The sequence below is a fragment of the Chiroxiphia lanceolata genome, chromosome 12 (genome assembly GCF_009829145.1).
Source record: "Chiroxiphia lanceolata isolate bChiLan1 chromosome 12, bChiLan1.pri, whole genome shotgun sequence".
In the NCBI taxonomy this organism is placed as follows: Eukaryota; Metazoa; Chordata; class Aves; order Passeriformes; family Pipridae; genus Chiroxiphia; species Chiroxiphia lanceolata.
In genome coordinates, this window is record NC_045648.1 from 18368290 (window position 1) to 18393854 (window position 25565).

Genomic DNA, 25565 nt, shown 5'->3' on the forward strand with positions numbered 1-25565 from the left:
GTGTGGTGCTGCATCTGTTTGTCAGCAGGGCTGATGCATTTTTCTCTCATCTCCCTTCTTCACAAATATTTATTAAACAGTGAGTTCTGCAGAGTGCTGAAAATTATATGTCCCTTCTTTCAAATTGTTCAGATATTTCATCGGGATCTTAAAATATGTGCAGGACAACATACGGTGGTTTAAAAGTATAGAAAATATTATATGTTAATTGTAATGAAAGAGCAAGTTGAATTGAGACTAAGCCCACAAAGTTGCTGACTAGAACTAATTTTTCAGTGTGCTGGATAGGTATCTTAAATACGAGGCAATTGAAAGCTGCAAATTCTTAATTTAACATTCCTAATTCTACTTCACTGTGTTTTTGGTACTTTAGCAAGAAAATTATTCTGTGCAGTGGAAGATAGAGTTGACTTGGAGGAGTAGAACTGAGCTTTTTTGATCACATCAGGATGACACTGGCTATTTTAACAGTCCTCAAGATGCTGCTTTTCTCCTGTATATGCTTGGTACCAGTAGTTCAGGGAGAGCTTGTGATGTTCTACCTGGAGAATTGCAGAGCAGGTTTGTCCTTGGGTCGGTTACATTTGCTGAGACCCGAGGTTTGTGTGCAGTTTTGGGCTCTGGTTCACAGGGTGCCCTCGTGGGTGTGTGGGTTTTAAGCAGGGGAAGAGTCTCAGATATGGAAAACTGTTGTAGTTGGAGACCCGGCTGCTCTCCCGTGCAGCTGCTCCTTCCTGATGGGAAAGTATCTCAGTGCCTGCTCTTACCCTTCTATTAATAGTCTCTTGCCCGGTCTCAGTGGAGGATTGGAATGCATTGTTTTTAAAGGACTCTGGAATTGGGTCATTTTTGAGCCTGCAGAGGGAAAAGGGTCAGTTACAAGCTCGGGAAGAGGGGAGGTGCTTCTGCTGCTTTTTCTGTGTGACTGCTGCCGAGTATTTCTGTGCTCATCACTGGGTAAGAAGATAATAGTCTAAAAGGTCTGCTTAATTCTTCCACTTGTCTTTGACTGTAGATCTGGGGGAAGGAAGGGCAATTTTCAACATTGGTCCTTCAGTTGTTCTGTGACTGGCTTCAGTTTTTAAGATGCAGCCCAGCCAGTGCATCACAGGACACGAGAACCTCACAGCCACAGCAGCCTTCCCAAAATCCCCATGTATTAGTACAACACACAGAACAGTTAATACCCACAGAACAGTTGGAGTTCACTTTCCTTAAGTGGTGGAAGAAGGCAGTTAATTAAGGAGTACAGATTTCACCTTCTTTCTGTTTGAGACTTGATTCTACCTCTCTCTTCCAGAATAGCCTTGGATCACTCAGCTTCAAGGTTTTGTCCATGTTGGTAGTTATGCAGATCGTTGGGGTTTCTTTGGTGATTCTTCTCTTGTACAATTTTATTCCAGTGAAAGTATTCAGTGTATTATTTTTGCTTCTGTTTGTAGCTTTTTTTACCTATTGATTTCAAGTGATTGCAGCTCCTGTTTGAACATTCTGTCTTATGAAAGAGAAGGCTGATTTGTATTATATGATGAGATGGAAGGAAGGAAGTTTTTAGGCATAAGTGGATATATTAAAATATAAAATGTTGCCTTCCTAATGAAAAAAGCAGTTTAGTATATTTAATGTCTTTAATCAGTGACAACCATTTTAGCATATTTTTTAAAATTAGAAGCCAGTTGTTTTCCACTATTTCTTATGTGCAGGTTTTCTGCAGAAAAATGAAATTCAGTTCTCAGATTTTAAGCACTGTGTGTAGTTTCTGTTTAAGAAAAAAGCCCTTGTAAGGATGCTCAAATTATCTGATTTTGGATGAAAATATCCTTCCCATGAGTGTCTACTATTAAATATTAGTTAAGTATATCCAGTTAGAAAATACTGAATTCCCTACACAAATCAAGCCTCCCCCCACCACCCCAGAGCAACTCCTGTTTTTAGATAAGAAATTTAATATAGTCAGGGGTGTTAGTTTTCACAGTAAAAATCTTTCTAGTTCTCTGTCTCACGTTCACAAAAAAAAGAAACAAGAACAAAAAGGAGGACGAGAAGAAAGTAAAAAATGGTTTTTTAGTTATTTAAAACTTTTGTAAATGGAACATGATGAACGCTTCATTTATTAGTTCAGTATTAGCTTTCCCAATTATGGTGTAATTAGTGACTCTTCTAACATGCAAAGTAGTAGGTAATCTTTCTCAAGAACTTGTGTAATTTGTTTGATATTTAAGCAAAAAAAGTTCTGATCCAGGTGGGAAATCCTGCACTCTCTGCAATTCCAAGAAGTGCCTGCCTTTGGACACCCAAAATGTCCCCGTGGTTTCCCAGGTTTCCCCTTGTGTCCTATTCTAATTAATTATATTCTCCCTTCAGCTTCTGAAGGGAGATGGGGCTGTACTGGGCTGCACTCTCAACTTCTTGCCTCTAAAAACCAGCCAAAACCTCAATGGCACCGAGAGTTGCATTTTTTGGCAAGTGTGTGTGAATTTAGGCTGTTTATTTAGTTATCCTCTGACCTTGTGGAGGATCTGCTGCTGCTTGATAGACATCTTTCTGGTTTAATCTCTTCAGAGTTTAAATGTTCACTCTTTTAAAATTTATTTTCCTCTGAAGTCTCTGTTCTTTCAAGGTCTAGTTCTGTAACTCTTAGTTTTCCTTGTAGGTTTTCCTAGCTGGCAGAATGCCTTTTTTTTTTTTTTTTTAAGGTACTCAGTTGCTGCTGTCTTGTTACTTTGAACACTGGGCACAAGACTCTTAACAGATGACAAGAATGAGATGGAAAACTCAGGAAGGCACAAGTTAGGAAATATGTGATGTAGCAGTAATTGACACTGGATTAAATGATTGATTGTGCAAGAAATGTGATATGATTGCACTGAAGGCAGGTGTGTGTGTGCTGAGAAACCTCGTGTGGGGAAGGCAGATGGGAATTCAGTGTAGCTCTGATATGATTGCCAGGAGGAAACTGCTTGGCTTCCCTGCTCGAGCTTCACTTTCCTACTGGAGGGTCTCTCTGGCTCTGCTAGATTGCAGGAACTTGAGAAGGGAGGCAGATTTACAACTGTCAGGAATTGACAGGAATAATGAGGGAAAAAGAGGCATGTTAGAGGTGCAGCAGCTTCAGGTGAGATGCTGAGGAGTGAGATGTTGGCTCAGTTAAAAGGCACCAAAGCTGTGGAAGAGCAGTGGAATTATTGTTGCTCCACCTCTTCTGCAAGAGGATGGGATGCTTTCTGAGCTGCTCTGTGCCTCAGTATTTTACCAGGCATCCCTTTCACTGCAGTGAGTGGCATTTTTGCACTAAGTAGTCATCACCTTGCTTTGAGAGTAGCACAGTATCACATCATTTACATAATTCCTGTATTTTGTATTTCTTTGTATTTGGTGGCAAAGCAAACACTCCACCCAGCCTGGGTTTGTTTTTTCTAAAATTCATGGGTGACTGCTGGTTTCTTTGCTTAGTAAATGGGTGCTAACTGCTCTTGAGTGTTACTTCCCATCACTTTGTTAGGGATCCTTTGCTTGCTCAGGTTTGCTTATCTGTTTTTTCCTTTCACTCTTTTGTCAGGAAGTGTAGGGAAAGTGAAACAAAGCATATTTTATTCCAGTACTTTTGTTCTTTTTTTGTTCTCTGCCTCTTACCTAAAATTACCGACAATGAACTAATTAAATTCTCTTACCTTCTTGAGAAGTGTCACTCCTCTCATCTTGATTGTACTCACTAAAAATGTTCTACTCCTTGCTTATCAGTGAGAAGATCCTAATTACATCCTCCTTTGTTACACATACAAGGGAATATTGAGATACCAGAGTTTCTCTCTTCAAAACCATGGTACATAATTTCATAATTTCTCCTCCCCTGCGCTGTAGGAATGTGTTATTTGGACATTAGGTTTGCACTGTATAAATGGCTGAGGCTGTTAGGCAGCCAGCAGATGGGAATAGCACTGGGAAAACTGACCATGCCTGGGAAATTGTTTTTGGAATATCTCCTCTGATAATTCACTATTGTTGAAAAGTAGCTTTATAGTGGCAAACTTTAGAGAGCTGTTTGTATGCAGCTGGGACTGAATTTACAGACTGTGTTTCTCTGACTTGCTAAAAAGCTGAGGATTGACAACCCCTTTCATCCTGCATTATCCAGCGTAGCTTTTAACTCCAAGAAAACTATGTTCACAAATTGATGCTCTGCTCCTCTGGGGTTGGTGCAGAAACATTAAATTGTACTAAAATATTCATATGTGAGTGCATTTAGCTGAAAGCAATTGATGTGCTTTTCCCTGGAGAGAGGAAAAAAAAAATTGCTGTATGGCCCTGCACTCCAGCAGACACCCTAACCACGCTTAAGAGTAATTACACAGCTTGGCTGATCAAAGGTTCTTAAAGTGAAAAAGAAACTGTAGTTGGGCTGCAGTTTAGTGATGTGTGCTTCTTGAATGGAACATGCTCAACTGCATCAAAGCAGTACATACTGCAGGATTGTTTGATATACAGTGTAATACAGATGAACCAGTGTCAAGGCAGAAAATATTTTATTGGGTTAATAGCTTGTAATTGGAAGGAATCTCTTGTACAAAGCAATTTTCGTCACAAAGATTTCTTTCTAATTTCATTGTCCTTTCACTCTTGCAAAGAAAATAAAATATCTGAGCTGCCTTTAAAAAGAGTATGTGTGCCAGAGGGGTTTATTAAACTGGCCTGTTTAAAAGCATGCCATTGCTAGGATGATAAATTGATGTGTGCTGAAGGTTTTCAGCATAATTCAAAAATTGGCATAAAAATCAATAGGAGCTGACGACATGCTTGCAAAGTAGCTGCCTCAGCTTGGGGTGCACCTGTGGCTGCTCTGAGCTCTGTCACAGCAGCCTCCAAAGGCACTGGGAGTTGCAGTAAAAACTCTTCTTGTACTTCTCTTGAGTCCCTTAACTGCCCCAAGACAGCCTAAGGCATATTTAAATATTCTCATAAGCATAAATGAAGTAATATCATATGCCACGAATTATTCTATAAATAATTGGAAGAGTCTGTGTGCACAGGAAAATAACTGCATTGGTAGATTGGTAATTATAATCATCCCCATGTAGCTCTCCTGTGCATTTATCCAAACTGGCTGCATGGATTCTGGAGCCAGGAGTGCAGATTGCTGCACATGAAGTCTCATGGACTTGCAGTAGCTGCCAATAGGTAAATTGGGTACGTTTGAAGCAGAAACAGAGTTTAGGGAATGGCTGAGGAGGATTTTTTCATTTTAATGATTAGCGTGCAGTGACTCTGTAAGACACACAGTTTTTCAACAAAAATGACAATGGTAAGGCTAGATGAATACTTTAGCAACAGAGAAGTTGGATTCTTGACTTGGAATCTTGTCTTTGAATAGGATAAATCTGGGAGTTGGAGTTGTGGTTCTTTTTAGGGTGGTTGGGATGCAAGTCTCTGCTTACAAACTTGGAGGTCTCTGTCAGGGTTCTGGCTGCCACTGTGGGATATCGTGTGACCAAATTAAAGCACTTCTGGCCTTTGTGCCAGTTTGCTGGCAGAATCACCTTGGGCTGCTGCTGTAGTCACTGTGAGAAGCCTCATGGGTGCTGGTGCCCCCATCTCATCTTCCCACTGCTGGCCAAGCCCTTCCTGCAGCAGCACATCTGGAGTGTTGGTGCCTCCTGATGGTGCCTCCTTCCCCTCTGCTCTTGGGCTGTTTGGTCCATTCAGCTTCCTGTGCTGTGTGTTACTCCACTGTGCTCTTCCCTGCTGGCAGCTCTCTTCTCTGGTGTCCCTTCCCCTGTGCTGATGTCTGCCAGCCACTCCATAAAAAAGTTGTGGCATGACTGTGACACGTGTACACTAATTGTTTCCTGTGTGAAATGAAGTTACTGCAAGGCAAGGCAATTGTCTAACCTGATGCCATGCCCTTTATACCACCAAAACTTTCTCTTTCCTTGACTTCAGTTGCTTTTGGAAGTTCATTTGTATCAGGCAGTGCAGTGAGCCCCTTGGTGTGGAACCTCTGTGCTGTTTTGTTTCCCATTCTCCTGTGGCACAGTGCTGGCAGCAGCCCTTCAGTGAAAACCTGCCTGTGCACAGCACCAGGGAGCTGAGAAACACCACTCCATGTCCTAGACTTACATCTAAGTGCCTGTAACTCTGGGCTGTGGATCAGCTGCCTGACAGCAGTAATTAGAGCAGCTTCAGGGTTCCAGAAAAGCTGGAACTTGAAGTTGGTGTAAAGCCATGTTTGGCCCCTGAGAGGTGCGATCCAGACTCTGATTCGTGCTGTTTGTGCCTCATCTCCTGCACAGATGAGCTCTCAAGGACTGAGGGCTCCTTCCAGACCTCCTGTGCTCTCTGTGGTGGCAGACGTGTCACGTTGTGTAGTTGGAAGGGACACTGCTCTGTGGGACCCATCTGCTTCCTCTTTCCCTCCCTCCCTCTCTTCATGTTGCTCGGGGCCACAGTCCCGACTCAGGCTTTGAGCACTAACACAGGAGGAATGATGGGACTCGGCAGAAGGCTTGACAGAAGTTAGTGATTTCAGGGAAAACATCAAAGCAAGGGTATTACTCTGAAAATAACTTAGAAATTTGAATTTCTCAGTCCTTTATGACATCCCTGGATGACTCTCTGAATTTGCTCCTCGGAGAACACTGAACAGACTCGAATCTTTATCATTCAGACCTTGTGGGTCCTTTGTGTCCCTCCTGCTGAACTGTAGATTAGAACTAGTATTTAAGCAGTCAAGTCTCTTTACAGCACAGAACTGTTGATAAGAACTGTCCCTGTGTTATCTGCCTGAGAACATTGCTGAGGTGATCTGCCATCAGTGTTAGAGCCAATGGAAGGGACCAGTTGTCTGAACCAGGGAGCCAAAGGCACATAACCTAGAAGGGCATGGCTAAGATGCATAATAAATGATTTTTAGACAAGCCTGGTGATTTACAAATGTCCTTTTAATGAAACATCCTTGTCTTTCCTAGATGTTTTAATAGAATATATTCATAGGCATCTGGCTCCTGGTTAGCTGGATTCTTTCCAAAGGCTGAACTTCACAATGTTAAGCAGACTGATAAGAGTATCTGGTAGTCTGGACGACTGGTACTTAATGAATTGCTCTGAAAAAAATCAAATTACAGTAATGTGTCTTTAAAAAGAGCTTGTATTAAAGACAGTATGATGTTAGAATAATTTCTCCTGTAACATCTGTTCTTTTATTTGGTATAATTAAAATATTGCATTCTTACCATGAGTTCTTATATGGACATATTATGTTACCTTGCAGCTGTGGTTAAAATGGATTGACCTCCAATATTAATCCACTCGGTAAAAACCTACAGAGGCTGAGGAGTTTGAGTATGTTCAACAGCTGTGTGGTTTTGTGGAAATGCATGGATAAATTCTGTGTTTCAATTTCAAAGGAAGCCTTTTTAATAGGAAATACTTTGTTCCTGCTCTGTTTTCCCTCCCCTTCGGTTTTTACAGGAGAGAGTGTTTGTGTTAAAGCGTAGAAGAAGTCATAGCTTTTATTTATCTATTCCTATTTTAAAAACCAATAATAACAGGTGAAATCTGTAGCTGTAGAAACATCAGCAAGCAATCATCTTTCTTTAATTGCTGTAATGACTCTCAGGCCTGCATGGCAGAACAGTCTGCGTGGTCTGTACTGGAACACCTTCATTTGCAGCCCCTTCTGTGGGGCTGTGCTGTCCCCAGCTGTGCTTGGCTCTGTCATGTTGAAGCCACTTCACTGCAATGCACACCTTCAGTTGCACAGCAGTAAGATGATTTTTTTTTTTTGGACCCCCTTACCCTCCCTGGCCCCCAGAATAATTTCTTGAATTGGACTTGTATGTTCTTAAATATGGACAAGCCTTGGTATTTTTAAAGGAGAAATTGTTATTATTGGAGGTTGTGTCTTTTCTAATTGTGTGTGAAGTACCACCTTTTAGTTGGTCTAGACAGATGAGCCATTAATTAATTTTGTGTGTTAGTTTTCTGTTATTGAATGAGTTGGTGAAAAGTACTTTGGTTTTCTTCTGTAACATTAGTTAGCTGAACTGCACAGCTGTGACTGCTGCTTGCACTGGTGGTGGTGGGAAAACTGTCAGGGAACTCAAATATTCTTGGTTTTGGATAGATTACAGCATGGATGGTTTTCAGCATGAGGGGAAGTAATACCTTTGTGCTGTGACTAAACCAGTCAGTACAGATCTATGTGCCTGTACATTTTAATCTGTCTTGAATGGAAGACTCTGGATGTGAACTGGGAGCCCTGAGGTGTAAAGCTGTTGGTGTACCTGGGAAGCACTTCTGTACTCGTCCTGTGTGGGAGTGGGGAGTGCCTGGGGGAAGAAAAGCGTCAGGGCATGTGGTCGTGGAAGGTTGGGGTAAAGAACAGAACCTACAAGTGTACAATGCCCCAGCCCACTTTGGCATCTGAAAGGTTTTATCCTGCCATTTTCACCTTTTAAAGGTGTAAACACCTGAATTTCAGCTTCGTATGTTCTGTCTTAGTGGAAGGCTCTGAGAGGCTCCAAACAAAAGCCTTGGTTTGCTCTTCAGGCCCTGCATCATCCATTTGGAGGTTACCTTAACACTTGCATTGGGAATCACTGCCCTGTCCCCTCTGAGCAGTGCTGGATGGTGTTCAGGCAGACTTCTTAAATTTGTTTTTTCTCTTGTGTGTCTTTCCCAGATGCTCCTTTGGGATTCTCCTTTTGTAGTTACATTGCATCCCGAGGTCGGGAAGGGAACCAGTTGTCAGCTGCCTTCAGTATTGAAAACCACTGTAAAAACTGCTGCACGTGATAGATTCTGAGTAGGGTGTGTGAGGGGTTACTGAAACTGTCGTGGGTACCAAAAATGCCTCTCTCTTGTTTCCTTCTAGGAACTTTATATTGCTGTGGGAATATCTGGAGCAATCCAGCACTTGGCCGGAATGAAAGACAGCAAGGTAAATAAAGGTGGATGTGCTAGGAGAGATTTTTGAGGAAGGAAATGAGTTGACTTCCTTGCTTTTGCATCAGCGCTTTAGATGGTTTTTCAGCTTTTTTTAATGTTAAAATTGCCCATTTCTCTGCTGCTTTAAAACACACTTGGACAGAAAAAAATATGCTGTGGCAAAACATCTCACATAGTAGGAAAACATTTGCACTACAACCCAAAGTGATAAGTTGAAGCAGCTAATTGACTTTGTTTAAAAAAACCCCCAACCCAAACCACGTATGCCTGAATTCTATACAATAGTTCCATTTGCCTTTATTCCAGAGTATGACATATTAATTCATGCATAACAATGTGCAATTTGAATTATGAACTTACTATTCCATAAAGTAAAAGATGTCTCTGACATTCCTGCATTTAGCCATTCAAATGGAAACCTATTATAAAATGGCAGTAAAACTTTAAAAGGTTTAACTCATTAGTTGCCAAAGCAAATAATCCAAAATTGGAATTGCCAGTTTGGTCTACAGTGCAGTGTTTGGAAAGAGGAGCAGAGTTACCTGCTGATTTATACTATCCAATGTCAGACATCAAAAACTGGAGGTTGTCCTGCCTCCCCACAGGAATTTTAAAAAGAGGATATAATTTTTTTTCTATTTCCAGTGAATGAAATTAGCCAAGTCAGAACTTTTGATTAGCTTATAAAGTTGAGGAAAAGGGTTGCAAAACTTTGCAGGTAGTTTCTTGTGTTCAACCAGTGACAGACCAGTGAGTTTGTGACTGGTAACTGTCCTCACAAACCAGCCTGTGTGGTAGGATGATCTCTGCTTTCCTAAAATTTTTTTCGCCATGTATTACTGATATATTTTGGGAGGAAAGTCAAGTAAGCTGCATGTGGGGCCTCAGCCTTGTAGGAGCAGAGACTCAGGTGGCGTTTGCATTAGTTTATAGCGGAGAAAAAACCACCCAACTTGGAACTGTGATGGTGAATGCTGGGCAGGGATGAGGGTGCTCCTGAGGGTGTGGGTGACAGTGTCTGTGCTCTCAGCAGAGCAGGGTTGCTGTGCTGTGTCCTGCTCTCAGTGCAGGAACAGGACACGAGCGGGGGGTCCGAGGGCAGCGCTGCCACCGGCACCTCGGATCTCCTGCAGGGCCACAGCACCACCAGGGGCTTTTTTGCAGGTGTTCAGTCTCCAGCTGTGCTCCTGGTGAGCGAGGGCACGGGCAGGTGGGACGAGGAGCAGCTGAGAACTGCGTATTTAAAGCTGCTTCAGACTTGATCTGACCCTGTTTGGGTTTCTCTCCTGCCTTATCTCAGTTCAGACTGCCAGCAACACTGGGAACTTCTTACTTGAAGTGCCAGAATTTCCTTTGATATAATATTGAGCAGTAATATTGTCCTGAACTGTAACAGCAAAACCAGATTTTTTTTGGCTTTTCCAATGCCATGTTTGATATTTTGAGATGTTTTCTTATAGGAAATAAGAACAGATTAAATTTGCTGATATGAGATGCATACTTAACACTTCCATTTCTCCCATATCTCATAAACAAATGTGTTTTAAAATTCAGATTTAGTCACTTGTGTTTGGAATGCATTCTGCCTTCCTTTTAGCTGAAGGATATAGATGGAGTAGTTATGGAAAAGATCCAGTTTTCACAAACAAAGCATTATGCAGCCTGGGAGCTCTGGAGTGTCCCCCATCCTCCCTCAGCACTCTGAATTATCTGGCATTGTGAACTTGTACACTTCAGGATACGTTTTCCAAAGCAGTCAGATGCTTTCTACCAAGTGAAATGTATAATTTATTTGTTCTTTACAGCAAGGTAGGAAATGCAGCTTTTGAGGAGACCTGGAGAATCGTTGGTGCTTCCTTTCCTCATTTCCAATTCCCTCGTGAGACAGTTACTGTATCTGTTCTTTCTGAGAGATTTAACTCACAAAGTTCTGTTGTGAGCAAGGTGATGCTCTTGCTGCTCAAAGTCTGAGTTAGCAATGAGGTAGGAAACCAAATCTTACTAAAAAGTTGCTTGAGCTAAAGGAGGCAGAGGAAGGCCCAGGATGCCCAGCTAAAGCCTCAGATAGGTTTGCAAGCAATGGGTGTTGTGCCAGGAGCAGAGCTGGCAGCTCCTGTGGTGGCACTGACTGCTGGCCTCGGCCAGCCCTCAGCACTGGCCCCCGTGGATGGTTCTGCAAGACACGGCAGGGCCTCAGTAGGGTCAGAGAAAAGTCTTGACTGACAAAATCCTCAGGGATCACAGCCTGGATTTGCTTCCCGCACTGCAGCTTGTCGGGGAGGTCACTGAAATAAAACCAATCAGCTGTGGGACAAACACTGAAGGGCAGCCTTGCTGCAGTACCTGCAGGGGCAGCGCTGCTGTGGGCACCACCTGCTGCCAGGGAGGATGGGGTCCCTTACAGGGTACAACCACCTGTGAAGAAACAACAGTTCTGGGGGCCTGGAATCACAGGATTTGTAAACTTTCCTGCCAGTACACCTGTGCTACTGAGGCAGTGATTTTGCTGGACAAGTACTTTAAGCGGAGGAGTAAAACAGTGACAGGTGAAGTGCTGCTCTCTGGGCGTGGCCCGTGAGTGCCTCAGCTGCCTGTTGGGTTGGAGCTCTGAAGTCAGTGTTTAGGTGGGCAGGCAGGACCAGAGTGCTGTGGGTTGGGCCCTGCTTGGTGTAAGGCTCCTTCTATGAGCTGCTGGGTTTTGTTTAAGATTCTTTTCCCTTCCTTTATGAAGTGTTCCCCATCCTGTTGTAGATTTTGATGTGGACACCCACCATGCTTATTTTGCTGAAAGCTGTCACAGACAGTTACAGGATGATTTACTTGTATGGCACAGTTTAAATCAAGACACTTTCTGGATCATTGTGCTGGGATTTGTCACATGCCATTTCCTATGGTCTGACAAACTAAATGCTATGTCCTATAGTAAGCACAGAAGCCTTTGGGCAGGGCTTTATTGTGCTTGTTGCAACTGCTGCCCTTTGAGTTAGTTCTGCAATGGAATGGCTTAGAATGCAGAGATAATCCTTTGTAGTAATTTTTTTTTCTAGGCTTTTCAATAGGGAAGGAGAGCCAAGATGTATGTGATGAGCAGGGAAGGGAGGGTTGTTTTTTTGGGGGGTGGGGTGTGGTGGTGGGGTCTTTGCTTTTGAGATGGAAAGGAAAAATGTTAAATGCTCTGATCCATATCTTCTGCTTCTGGGGGCTTGGAAAGACGAAAGCCGGTGTTTCCTGGATAAGACATGGCACTGTAATCCAGCCCCAGATATTAATCAATATATAGATTCACATGGTGCTTTACCTTTGCTTGCAGACCATTGTTGCTATTAACAAGGATCCAGAAGCTCCAATTTTCCAAGTGGCAGATTATGGACTGGTGGCAGACTTATTTCAGGTGAGGCTAAACTTGATGTGCAGGATGACTTTGGGAGAGTGGACAGTAGCTTGCATAATATAATGAGTGTTAACGATGTCTGTGTGTTTGCTTTGGTTGTTGTTAAAGAATTTGTTTTCTAAATTTGTTATTTGCACACTCAAAATTCAATCCCTGCAAGTAGAAGCGTGTTGGGGGGCAGGGGTGTCACTGCCAGCCTGCCTTGATTCTGGTTTCCTGACTATGAACCACTTTGGAAATAACTGCACAGAGGCACTTGCCTCTGTCTTTAAGCTTCAGAAAGTTTGGAAGCAGAGAGTTGGCAGGAGAGTGCTTATTGCTGCCTGGGCTTGCTGCCTCACTGACTGATGCCCAGGAGGAGCTTGCAGTTCCCTCTGGAACAGGGAGCCACGAGCCAGCCCCTGTCCAAGTGCCTGCAGCTCACATGTGTGACTCCGTGTGCGTGGCCACACGTGTGACTGGCGGGGCACGGGCAGAGCCTGTGCCAGCACTTAATGCCATTCCTGAAATGCTGCCCACTGGCTCCACAGTGAGCACGGGCCTCTTTGTGAGCCACAGACAAAGTCACATTCTGAAGAAACACCATGTAGACAATTTCCTTAATAAATTTTGTACGAATGCATTATTTCCACCTAATGGAAATGTAGCTCTCTTAAATAATTAAGAGGCTTTATTCAGCAGGAGAGAAGTGGGGAGTGCTGTGAGCTGGGGTGACCCACAGCCCCTGGAGTGGTGTGGTGGGTGGGGAGTGTAACTGCGGGGTTTGGTACTGCCCAGGGTGAGTTTGAGGGGGTCACGGGGGAAGATGCACTACCCTGGCACTGGTGTTTGCAGGCGGTGCCAGAGATGACGGAGCTCCTGAAGAAGAAGTGACTGCTGGTGATGGACCCTGTACTGTGGAGTAAGGACAAATAAAGGATTGTACTGGAAAGAGGTGGGGTCACTGGTGTTGGGGTTTTGTGGGGGGTTTTTTTTGGATGGCGCGTGGAGCAGTGGGGTGTAAGAAAGGAAGATACGGAAGGCAGGTAAGAGAAGAAAGGAAGGGAAGAATGAAAAAGGAATGGAAGAGGGATACAAGGCAGGAGGCAGCATGGGTTTGTCAGTATTTATTCCCATCTCCACACCCCTCCCAGCCATGCTCAGCCCCTGGGTAGGGTCAGGCCAGGGGGCCAGGCTGGGCCCAGGCTGTCCAGCAGCTCTGTCCTGCCCTTGGGCACTGTGGGGCTGTCCTGGCCCTGGACTGGTGGAAGTTCCATGGTGTTCCCAGGCATAGTCTGTTTGCCCCTGGCCAGGCACTGTGGGTCCATGTCAGCCCGAGTCTGCTGGAAGGTCCTTTGTGCCCAGACAGTCACCGTAGGTCCCAGCTGGCCCAGAGCTGGTGGCAGGGCAGGTGGATCATGCGCCATGGACACTGGTGAGCAGAGGTGGCACTGGCCTTGCCCTGGTGGCCATTGCAGGAGATGCCACAGGTTGCCTTCCGCGCTGCCACATCACCCGTGGCAGCCTCGTGCCCCAGCGTGGTGAGCGTGTCCCCACAGGAGTCCCCATTCCCCCAGGCTGCCCCTATGCCTCAGGAACCCTGCCCAGCCGTGGCTCTGGGGGCCCCAGTGCTCCATATTTCTCCTCAATCATCGGGGCACTCGGTGGGCAGTCGATGAGTGGCTTGAGCTGGAAGACGTCGAGGCTCTCCTGGTTCCTGCGGTTGTAGACGCTGAGCCGGTGGCCCAGGTCGGGGCTGGCCCCCACCGAGCCCGCGGGGCTGGGCAGCTTCAGGTTGACGGGATCCAGCCCCTTCTGCGCCAGACAGGCCTCTTCCGACAGGGACGAGAGCAGCTCCTGCACCACCGCGTGGGCCACCCGCTGCCGGGCGGGCGCCGGGGCCGCCTGGGCGGGCTCCTCGCAGGCGGTGCTGCAGTCCGGGGAGGAGCCCAGCGTGTGGCTGCTCTCGCTGCAGGCCTGGGTGCCCGAGCTGACGGTGGAGCGCGAGGCGCTGCCCGAAGTGATGCTGGCCGAGGTCCCGGTGCTGCCCAGGCGCAGCGGCACCTCCACCGTGAACAGCTCCGAGGAGATGTTGGGCCGGTGCACGTCGATGGCGGCCGTGGTGACCACGCAGATGGCGGCCTCGGGGACACCGCTGTCTGCAGGGAACAGAGCACACACTCAGACCGTCGGCAGGACCTGCCTGTGTAGTGCCTACAGAGGTGTGTATGTACCTGTGGTACACTACAGCTCTGTGCACAAAGGCTTGTGAGACACACACACTATAACACACAGCAGTGCCTGTCTGTCTCAAAGGGAACAGTAACACAAATGCACCCTTTTTCTGTAGAAAATGTATCTATATATGTTTGTATATAGGGGGAGCAGATGTAGAGGGATACACAGCTACAACTAATACTGTATACCTATATATGTGTGTGTGCATAGGTTACACACAAACATCTTTAGTTTTATTCATGTAGACAGATAAAGGGCAGGTATGTGTAGACGTGTAATATATATGTATAATATAGACACATCTCTAATCCATTCTACCTGCATATGTACACAGTCAGTCAATGGATACTTACAGACCATAGCCCCTCCCTTTAAATACTTGTAATTAGCTACTGTTAAAACAGAATGCAAACACACCCACACTCCTACTTGTCTTTATATATAGATATATATATATGCGTGTATCTATAGGGGTATACATATATATATATATACACACACACACACATTATACCTATATGTGAACACCCCCCACTATATGCAGACAGTTTTTAAATTTTGCATGCACACATATGGATACATAAAAGGTGTGTGTGTCTCCTTATTTGTAAGCTGGGGGTGTCTTTACATAATGCACAGCTGAACATAATGCCATTTACCTGCATACCTATGTGAACACACACAGTACATACAATACAAAGGTGTATATATGCAGTGTCTCACACATCCAATTTTATATCATCATCATCTTTATATACAGACATGAGGAATTGTGTCTGTGTGAGCCCAAGATAGTATACATTATACACATGATATAGAGTGCCCCGTTGAAAGACACCTGTCATTAAAAAAAATATGCACACCCCCCATACAGAAATATTTATGTATATCTCTGTATTTATGGGATAGATATGTATGTAACAGATTATACCTATGCATGAACATGTCCTGCTACATTCATGTAGCTATTCATACACACAGGTATGGATAGTCTTTATACCCAGTACCATTCCATAATGGATGAGCACAGATAGCTCTATAATATATATACCTCTATAAGTAATGCCATATACCAACCTGCCTCTGGCTCTGTATACATCTGCACATTTTCTACAATGCATGTGTGTCTATATAGTCTCCTGTCAGACACATATATATATGTAATATGTATATATAGATTTATCTTTAAGACCCATATATAACACAGTGTATATACATATGACAGACTATGTAATACAGAGTCCCCCCTTAAATACATTTAATTACCTATAAATAGAACACACATGCTCTCACACACTTGTACTTACCTTTATGTATGAGTACATGTATTTCTCACTGTGTGTGTATAGCTGGGGAATGTGTGTACAGGGATACAGAGAATACATTGTACCTATACAGCCTTTAAATGTGTGTGTGTGTGTGTGTGTGTGTGTGTGTGTGTGTGTGTGTGTGTGTGTGTGTGTGTGTGTAAATTTTATATATATACATACACACACATACACATGTACCTTTTTATAGCCTTCCAAGTATATTATGGGGATGCATATAGAGGGACATGCATCTCTATAATACCACATACCTCTATACATGTGTGTGCACACATACATGTAATACTAGGTGGATATACACAGTCTCTTGCCCACCTTATTTTATATACACATAATTTTATAGATAGATTTAATCATATAGATGTGGGAAGAGCTGTTGCTATGTGTATACATACAACTAAAGTAATACATGAGACCTATACATAGATACATACAGATAGTGTGTGTATATATATATAGAGAGAGAGAGAGAGTACATAGTTGTCGTCCTCCCCCCTTTGAAAACATAATTATCACTCTTTATAAATAGAGTATATACACTTACACACAGGTACTCTTACCTTTGTGTATAAATATTTACATATTATGGTCTGTATATGTGAATCTGGAATGTATATATAGGAATATACATATATAACGTGTATCAAATAACATATACATATTATAAATAACACATTATATATGACACCTTTATACATCTTTTAAATTGTATACATACACCATCTTATATATAGCCAAGTTTACTATGGGGATGTATATACAGCAATATACCATATATAATACAATATATACCTATAAACGTGTGCACACACGTGTACACAGGGATGTTTGATAAATATAATACTCCCTTTAAATACATAAAATTTTCTGTCTTTAACTACAACCCCCCCATATACTTTATGTAGAAATATATATACATATATATATGTGTGTGTGTGTGTGTGTACATACACAGGGAATGCATATATAGAAATCTACATATATAATACATTATACTTAAGCACAGCCATATCCACATTACACAACACCTGTTAGACATATAAAATTATATGTACCCCCCTTTTAATGTCTCTCCATGTATATTATGGGCATATACATCTATAAATAATACCATATACCTGTGTGTACATATATATTTTTATATATATATATATATATATGTATGTACACACACATATATGCAGTATACACAGGTATATATACAGTGTCTCTCACAGACCTGATTTTATACATACATAATCTTTACACATACATTTATCCATATAGCTAGGGGGAATAGCTGTGTATATACTTGCCCCATATATGGTACATAATGCATGTATATATATGATGCTTACATATTTATATGGCTGTATCTCTGTATATAGATGTGGAATGTATATATAGGGATGTATGAGCACACACACACACACATATAATGTTATGTATACATGTACACAGACGTGCTCCCTCACACCTTTTCCTCCTTTTTTAACCATACATACACCTAAACCTATGTATGAATTCATACATCTTTATATATATAGTCCTGTATAGACTGGGGATGTATATAGAGGGAGATACACAAATAAAGACAATACTTTATACCTCCTACGTGTGTGCATGTACATTTTTGAAACAGGTATGTATCATGTACGTGTGTATGGATACAGAGGTTTTCTCTCACACACACACAGATTTTATTTACCCCTATACACAACTTCCTATAGACACATCCATAGTTATAGAGGGAACATCTCTAAGTTTCCCCTTCACAATATATCTACATATGTACATGCATTTTATGTATTATAATATATGTCTCTATATACACTCAAGTATTTTCTCTTTTATATACACTCTATATGTATGTAAAGAGGCTCTCACATACCTATATATCTCTTTACATATATAAAATACCTATGTAGGTCCACACAGATCTTGATCTGCATTTTTATCTGTCTGCATATACACACATAAACTGCTTTATTTATACACACATAGTTCAGATATAAAATATATCCATAATACCATATACATAATACAGATTACAAAGACATGTATATGCAGTCTCATACCTTCCTAAATATCTATATAATTGTGTTTTAGAATAAGATATATGCACACACATACACCTACAGTTATATCCATGCTATATGTAAAATATAGATATTAAAAAATACATGTATATTATCACACTTTTTTTGTTTTATATATATATATATGAAATCTAAAATATGCATATATAGTTTCTGTCATACATATCTATGTGTAGACAGACATCCCCCACTTTATGTATCTTTATATAAACTAATACATGTATCCACACATAGCCATGTCTTTATATATAAGTACATATATCCATGTATGTGTGTGCACATAGATACATGATACATTACAGCTGTATATGCACACACATTCATGCATGTACAGTCACAATCATGCACAAACACCTTTATAGATCTTTAAATATACAGAAACATATGCAGCCATACTCATATACACATACACATAGCTTAGTCTGTAAATAGCTACAGGGAAGCTCTCTTTAGCAAGCATCTGTATCTCCCCATGTATAGCAGGGTGGGGATGTATCTACACATAAACTACAATATACAGATATCACAGAGGCACCTTCAGAATCATCTTGGTCCCCCTGTCACGGGCAGGGACACCTTCCACTACACCAGGCTGCTCCAAGCCCCATCCACCCTGGCCCTGGGCACTTCCAGAAATGGGGCAGCCACAGCTTCTCTGGGCAGCCTGTGCCAGGGCCTCCCCACCCTGCCAGCTCTCCCAGCCTGGCTCCAGAGCAGAGGGGCTCCAGCCCTTGGAGCAGCTCTGTGGCCTCCTCTGGACTCGCTCTGGCAGCTCCACGTCCTTGTGCTGTCGCCCCGGAGCTGGAGGCAGCTCTGCAGGGGGGTCTCACCTGAGCAGAGCAGGGGCATGGCCAGGTCACGTCGAGCTGCTCATCCCTGACACTGCTGGGGCCTTGGCCTTGTGCTCAGGCTGCTCTCGATCCCTTCAGCCCCCAGCCTGTGCCTGTGCTTGGGATTGCCTGGCCCTGATGAATTCCAGGAGGTTTGGCTCCTGGATGCCATCCCTGTTTACAGCCACACACGCTTCTGTTTATGCTTCAGTTACATACACAACTACATCTGTCTCCATGGGTGTGGATGTGTACATGGGAATAGAAATATATAATACATTATACATAGATACACGTTTTTATTTCTGTAATTATATACACATATATTCAGACCATCTCTCCTCTCAAACCTCCCACTCCTTTACATAGATCTTTATGTATTTTATATATCTAATAGATGGAGTTTAATAAAATATCTGTGTATGTACACAGACACAGCCTCTCACACATCTTTATCTATGTAAAGATATGTATGTATATCTTGATCTATATAGAAAAGTCACACCTACATATATATGTATATAAATCTGCTCACATATACACACATGTATGTTTGTATGTGTTGTGTGTTTGGAGACATGTACCTGATACATCTCACACACACACACACACACACATATATATTTACATACATCTTTATGTGTATCCAGGTTTGTGTGCCTATATGGGATATAGATATATAGATATATATATATATATAATACATTATAGATTTATATGCATACACATATATATATATATATATAACATGTATATACAAAGACACATCCTTATATAGATATCTCTATATAGATATATCTATAGATATATATATATATGCCTATTCACTGTATGCATACTATATATATGGATGAATATATGGGATAAACACATGTAATACATTATAATCATATATATACACATACACACACTCGTGTGTGTGTGTGTGTGTATATATATATATATATATATATAAAAATACACACTTGTATATATGTACATGTATATGCAGGTACACACACATCTTTTTTTTTTTCCCTATAACCCCATGTATATATGGGGGATGTGTATATGGAGATATACATTTTTAACACACTATACTTAAACACAAACATTTTCTAATATATGTACAACATTTCAGGTACATAAGGGGAGTGTGCACCCCTGTGCCTGCGGGACTCCTGCCAGGGGGCATCCATTTGAAGGCTGCCCTGGGGTCACAGACCCTGCTGGTTGCTGAGGTTTCTTACCATTCAGTTTAACCTTTCTGAAAGGTTCCCAGCATGGTGCTGGGCTAAGCTGCCTCCCCACTGCTTTTCTCTTCATTTATTTTGTCCATGCTTTTCATTCTTGGGTCCATTTGAACTGCTCTGGGGGCTGGACAGCCTGGCTTAGGGGGAATTAACCTCTCCCAGATCTCCAAACTATTCTGAGTGCCTTCAGCAGGAGCAAACTTGGGGCCCTTCAACCTTCAGAGAACTGCTGACACACACTTCCATGGAGCAAACCAAGAGACTCTATGGTGGGTTTCCTTTCCAGGACAGATCTACATCCCTGCTCAGTCTCTCCTGGCTTACAGCACACAGTGCAGTGCAAACACAGAGTTCATGTTTGTGTTTTCAAGCAAAACTTACCAGTGCTGGGCTCGTTGTAGTATCGACTGATGTAATTATTCATGTCATCCTCTGAAAGGATAAAAAGGCAGCTGTTAGAAGACAGTTTGTGTCATTAAATGGTTGAACTGCATCCCATGGAAGGCTCTCCTCTGCCCTGCACACCCAGAGCACCACCTGCTCTGTGTCTTAGGCCACAAGACCTCAATGCACTGAAGCCCCCATCCCGTCCACACTGTGGCTACAAGCCAATGTAGGGTTGGACTATCATTTGTCACAGTTCTTTATGGCACCACACTGGGAATGAGGTATTCTGGGTTCCAAAGGAAACGTGCTCTGTGGTCTTTCCAGAGACTGGCACGGGGCTGACCAGTTCCCCAGGCCCAGCCCCTCGCTGTTGTAAAGACAAGTGTAACACTGGCCTTTCCCTGGTCAGCAGGGCCCTCCCCTCCTGCACAGGGCACACGGAGAAACCTGGTATTTATCCTGACCCAAGGGCACTGGCACAGACAGACCCACTCCTGCTGTACATTTACACCTCTGAGTTACCTCCTTCCCCACGGTGACACCTCAGAAAGGGAGGTACCATGTACCATTTTAATGTGTAATTCTCTACTTCTAAGATAAAATCTTTTTTTTTCATTTTGAATGAATGGAGAGTTATTTTGGTGTATATAACACATATATACAAAATATACAGCATAATGTTAACATTACATTCTGATCTACTAAAAAGAATTGTACAAATCAAGGGTGTAGTACATACACAGAGCTACAGCTGTACTTCAGTAACAGCAAGTTACAAACGATGACGTGACCACAGAAGGGAAAGAAGCAGCCCTATTGCATGTACAGATTTTAGATGCTGCAGATGACACTGGGATTTTGTGTTATTTTACAGAAAAGCAGAACATTTTACTATTGTGGAAAAAGCAAATAACAAACTCCTCTTGTTGCAGTTGTGAGCAGAAGGCAAACAGCATCGGCAGTCCAGGAGAATGTCAAGCTTACAAGCAACCTGACCTGCCCAATTTGCAGTGTATCTGCGCTCTAAAAGCATTCTCTCCTTTTAAGTGCTCTTTTTGATACCATGTTTCAGAAACCCATGCTCATCCCTTTGAGCCAGATTTCCTTCGTCCCCCTGGGTCTCTGTGGCTACAGTCCTGCCTCATCACAGCACATTGCGGTTTGCAGGTGAAAGAAACAGATGTTTTCTGGGGAACACTTTCCTCACACAACAAGACCCAAACCACCAAGCACTCTGTACCTGAAATAGCTGCACTCATAAGAAGGCAATCTAACCTGACACTGAAAGGCAACGTGGTTGTTTTCCTGGTTTCATTGGATCTTAAAAGCTTTTTCGGCCCTTGTTGATCTTTAAATGCCTGCAGTCAGAGGTGTGCTTTGTGCTAATGTCTGAGTTTAAAAAAGAGGCCTCAGAGTAGCTCAAGGCAATGCTGCTGAATTAGGAGTACATTGCGAGGCTTTTCAGCTATCTGCTGCTAAAATACACTTCATTTCAATCATGCATAATTGATACTCTCAGTGCCACCAAACCTTCCAGCCGTACAGACACAGGTTCTAGTTCAGGCATGGAACCTTCACTACAGCAGGAAATACCTGTGTGGATGTACTTCTGGTAGGGCACTTTCAGTATATTTAGCTTGGAGTCCAATTCTAAGCAGACAAACAAGGAAAACAGCACTGCAGTGTGGCTGGATGAGGGCACGCTCTGTGTGCAGGGTCACCCTCCTGGTCACCTGGCAAGAGCCATGAAAGGGTTCCTCTGGCTCCCATTACAGTCTGCCCCAAATGCCAAGATGCTTTGCACCAAAGACAGAAAACAACTTGGAAAAGTTACTTACCTGCTTTTCAAGCCTTAAGACAAGGCTCAAATCAAGTCCTGTTTCGGACTGCACCCATTTACTGGCCACCTGTCTGTCAACTAAACAACGTACCAGGGCACTATTTCCAAAGAGATCAGTTGTGTTCAAACCAAAGAGACTCTGACTGATCTTTATGTCAGCAACGGGCAATGCCAAGCCCCTGGAAAGGAAATCCAGTAATGCACTGCCTCAGCTCCCTTTGAGTGCTGAGGAGAATCACCCACTGTCCTGACCCTGCATGGGACCACTTGCACACAAGGCTGGGGGAGCTGCCCAGCTCCCACTGTTACACTATTATGTGATGGCCTTATTAATGTAATTGCTTATCACTGCTTATCTGTTTAGATACAAATAAAATATATATGCATAAATAGATTACATGTGTATATAAAATATACACATTTTTTAACCTTGAATAGTTTCTTATTAATAAAACCCAATAAAGAGTAATGGAATAACAACAGCAGAATAAATATTTCAACAACAGATTAAGTTTCTGAATCATTACATTAAAGCAAACTGACAATTAACAAACTCAGCTGAGCCATATGGGAGTCTCAACTGCTTTGGGCATTGAAGGCTATAAGCAATTCCAGTTACCTCCCATTATATTCTACATTGCTGAAAAAAAGGAGCTCAAAACAATGCAACAAATATACAACTGAAAGCACCTACTTGTGCATATGAAATCTATACACAAAGCCAGAGTACAGTAGTGCACATTCCCATGGGACACTGCTGAAGTGTTCCTGGTGATTCCAAGGAGATGAAGACCCTGCTGCTCTGTGTGAGTCTCATGGGGTCAGGAGTGCAGCTGGTGGCACACGGGAAGTTTGTAGGACCAAGCAGGGGAGACCAGCTTTTACAAGAGGGGCAGATGACTTGTATTATTTAGATTCTACACAGTGTTTTCTGCTGTTGGTCTATTTTAGTTTCAGCTCCAGAAAGGGAGTTGTCTTAAGATGTAGTTCATTCTTCATAGTTACCCTGTTTGCTTAAAGTTTTTTTCATTTCTACCGCCTTAGAATTTTCAAGATCCAGAAAATTTAATTTTTCTCCTTTCCTAGAAATAAATCCATCTCCTCCAATACACAGAAATGTTACCTGCACTTCCTTTTCCAAAGACAAACTTTGGATCCTTAGCCATAAGGATGCCCAAATGATATTTATAGTAAATTAAAGGACTGGTAGTAAGTAGAAAGGAAAAGCATTTTCCTCTTAATTCCCCTGAAAACGGCAATCTTAGGAAAATGTCTATGGATGGTGATTGGGATCCTCTTGTTGTACCAAGAGGAATCACAGAAACATTTCTGTTGGAAAAGGCCTTTAAGATTGAGTCCAATAGTAAATCTAACACTGCCAAGCCCTCTGTGCCACATCTGCCCAGAATGAGTGACCCCCAGGAAATCTGTGTGACAGGAAATGTGGTGACAAATCCGGTGATGAAGATCTAGAAGTTGTGAGCGGAGAAGGCAGAAGGGCAAGAGTGAGGCAGCTCTTCCCTGTTGTGAACACGGTTCTACAATCTTCCCTGGAAAGTGGAGTGATGGGAAGCAGTGAGACACACAGCAGCACTGTGGAGGAATTCAGCTGAGAGATTTTACTGAGCAGGGTCGGGAGGGAGCAGAAACAGGCTGTTCTCTGTGGTCCATGAGCAGCAGTTGCTCAAGCTGTGGGGGGTGACAACTGTAAGGGGTGAGGCAGCCGCGTAAGGCGGGACCACAAACGGGTGGTGGGGCTGACTCCAGCATGATCAGGACTTCCACTAGACAGAAGGGAATGTCTGGTTGGGAAGGTTGCTCAGACTCTGACTTACCTCACACAAAACCAGCCTCCCCTGACACTGTAACCAACCCCCTCTGCAAGGCTGTGAAGTGCAGTGAAGTGAAGTCCCATCTCAGCCTGCTGTCCAAAATCTCTGTTATTGAAAAAACGTGTGGTTCTTGGTCAGGATCTGTCTGACAGCCACTGGATTTTGTCTGATGAAGGTTTCCAAGTTATCTGCTTGTACTTTTCCTGCAGGACTCAAAACACACACTGCAATGGTTCAGGGAGTAATAAACTATTTAGAGTACAGTGCCATATAATCTCATCTGACCCAAGAGACAACATTGCAATCTCTCTCTCTTGGCCCTATAAAAACCTAATAAATTTGGTGAAACACATAAATGACATTCCACCCAAGGCAGATCTCTTTCAGTTCTATAATGCCTCAACAGTGATCTTTAATTGTTTCATCAATGCCTTTAGTGAATGATCTGCAACTCCCCTGCATACAATAAATACCATTTACACATCTTTCAGATTAGAGGCCTAAAAAATGGGGATTTATTTTGAAATATTTCATTATTATTTTATTGCCATTGATTGTAGTGCCTTCTGTTTCTCCAAGCTGAATTTTCTGAACTGGAAGGTTATTTTTGCTGCTGTGTAGCCTCCCCCTGAGGTAGTAATGTCTTACCTCAACTTCCCTCCAGAAAGCAATCTTTGCTAGGAGGTTTCTAAAGAAGCAGATCTTTCATCTGTTTGTGCCAAAAGGAACCAGGAGTAGCCAGCTGGCACTTTCCAGGAGACTTCCCTTGCTTCTGGTTTTAAGGCAGGTTGCCACATCAGTGCAGGCTGCAGTACTGAACAACTGTTAATTCACACCGATATCCAGTCCCTGCAGGGGCTGGATGGATGCCTGAGCACATGGATAATCCATCTTGAGAGGAACTGTAAACTCAGCATGCACAGAAAACAGAGCAACAGATTCAGCCTGGTTCTAAGTAAGAAATCAACCTGAGACGGAAGCCACTGTGCAAAGGGAAATCCTGGGATATGGAACTGGGTCTGTTATCAGCAGATGCTGCTGGGACAGAAAACCAAAATCCAGAGGGGGGGCTTTGGCCCTTGCTTCAGCAGATCATGCAGCAAGAGCACCATGTGCTGACCTGAGCAGGGCTGAGATGCAGCACAGCTGTGTCAGTGTGGCTGGTGGCTGTGGGTACAGGGTGGCCTGGGGGACCTCTCACTGCTCTTTTCAACCTTGTTCTCTATGAATATGGATCAGCAGATCCACATCTGAGTTGGCTCACTACAGTCAGCCCAAAGCATTCAGAGGAACTTGAGTCTGTCTCTAAAACAGCCACATTTGTTGAGTCTAAAACACAAAGGTTGAGAAAGGACATGGCTACCATCAAAACAATTATCTGCTGGGTAATCATCAGGGAAAGAGAAGAATAAATTAAGCAGAAGGATTCAAGAACAAATTGTTGTAAACTGGCAACAAATAAATGTACTCTGAGAATTAGGAAAAGA

The 25565-nt window shown here is 42.9% G+C and overlaps 2 protein-coding genes across 7 annotated transcripts in view; one reads left to right on the forward strand and one right to left on the reverse strand.

Annotated features, from left to right (window-relative positions):
* Positions 1-13267, forward strand: part of ETFA (electron transfer flavoprotein subunit alpha) — a 29456-nt gene extending 16189 nt beyond the window's left edge. Inside the window, exons 10-12 of the mRNA XM_032699641.1 lie at positions 8870-8935; positions 12254-12334; positions 13169-13267. Coding sequence (XP_032555532.1) covers positions 8870-8935; positions 12254-12334; positions 13169-13207 — 186 coding nt within the window. The 3' untranslated portion in view covers positions 13208-13267. The remainder of the gene's footprint in view (positions 1-8869; positions 8936-12253; positions 12335-13168) is intronic.
* A 158-nt stretch (positions 13268-13425) lies between these two features.
* Positions 13426-25565, reverse strand: part of TMEM266 (transmembrane protein 266) — a 93591-nt gene continuing 81451 nt past the window's right edge. For all 6 annotated transcript variants that reach the window (XM_032699631.1, XM_032699629.1, XM_032699630.1 and 3 more), the window contains 2 exons: positions 20401-20451; positions 13426-14472 (listed from right to left, as the gene is read on the reverse strand). In XM_032699631.1, the coding sequence (XP_032555522.1) occupies positions 13898-14472; positions 20401-20451 (626 nt within the window). In that variant the 3' untranslated portion in view covers positions 13426-13897. The remainder of the gene's footprint in view (positions 14473-20400; positions 20452-25565) is intronic.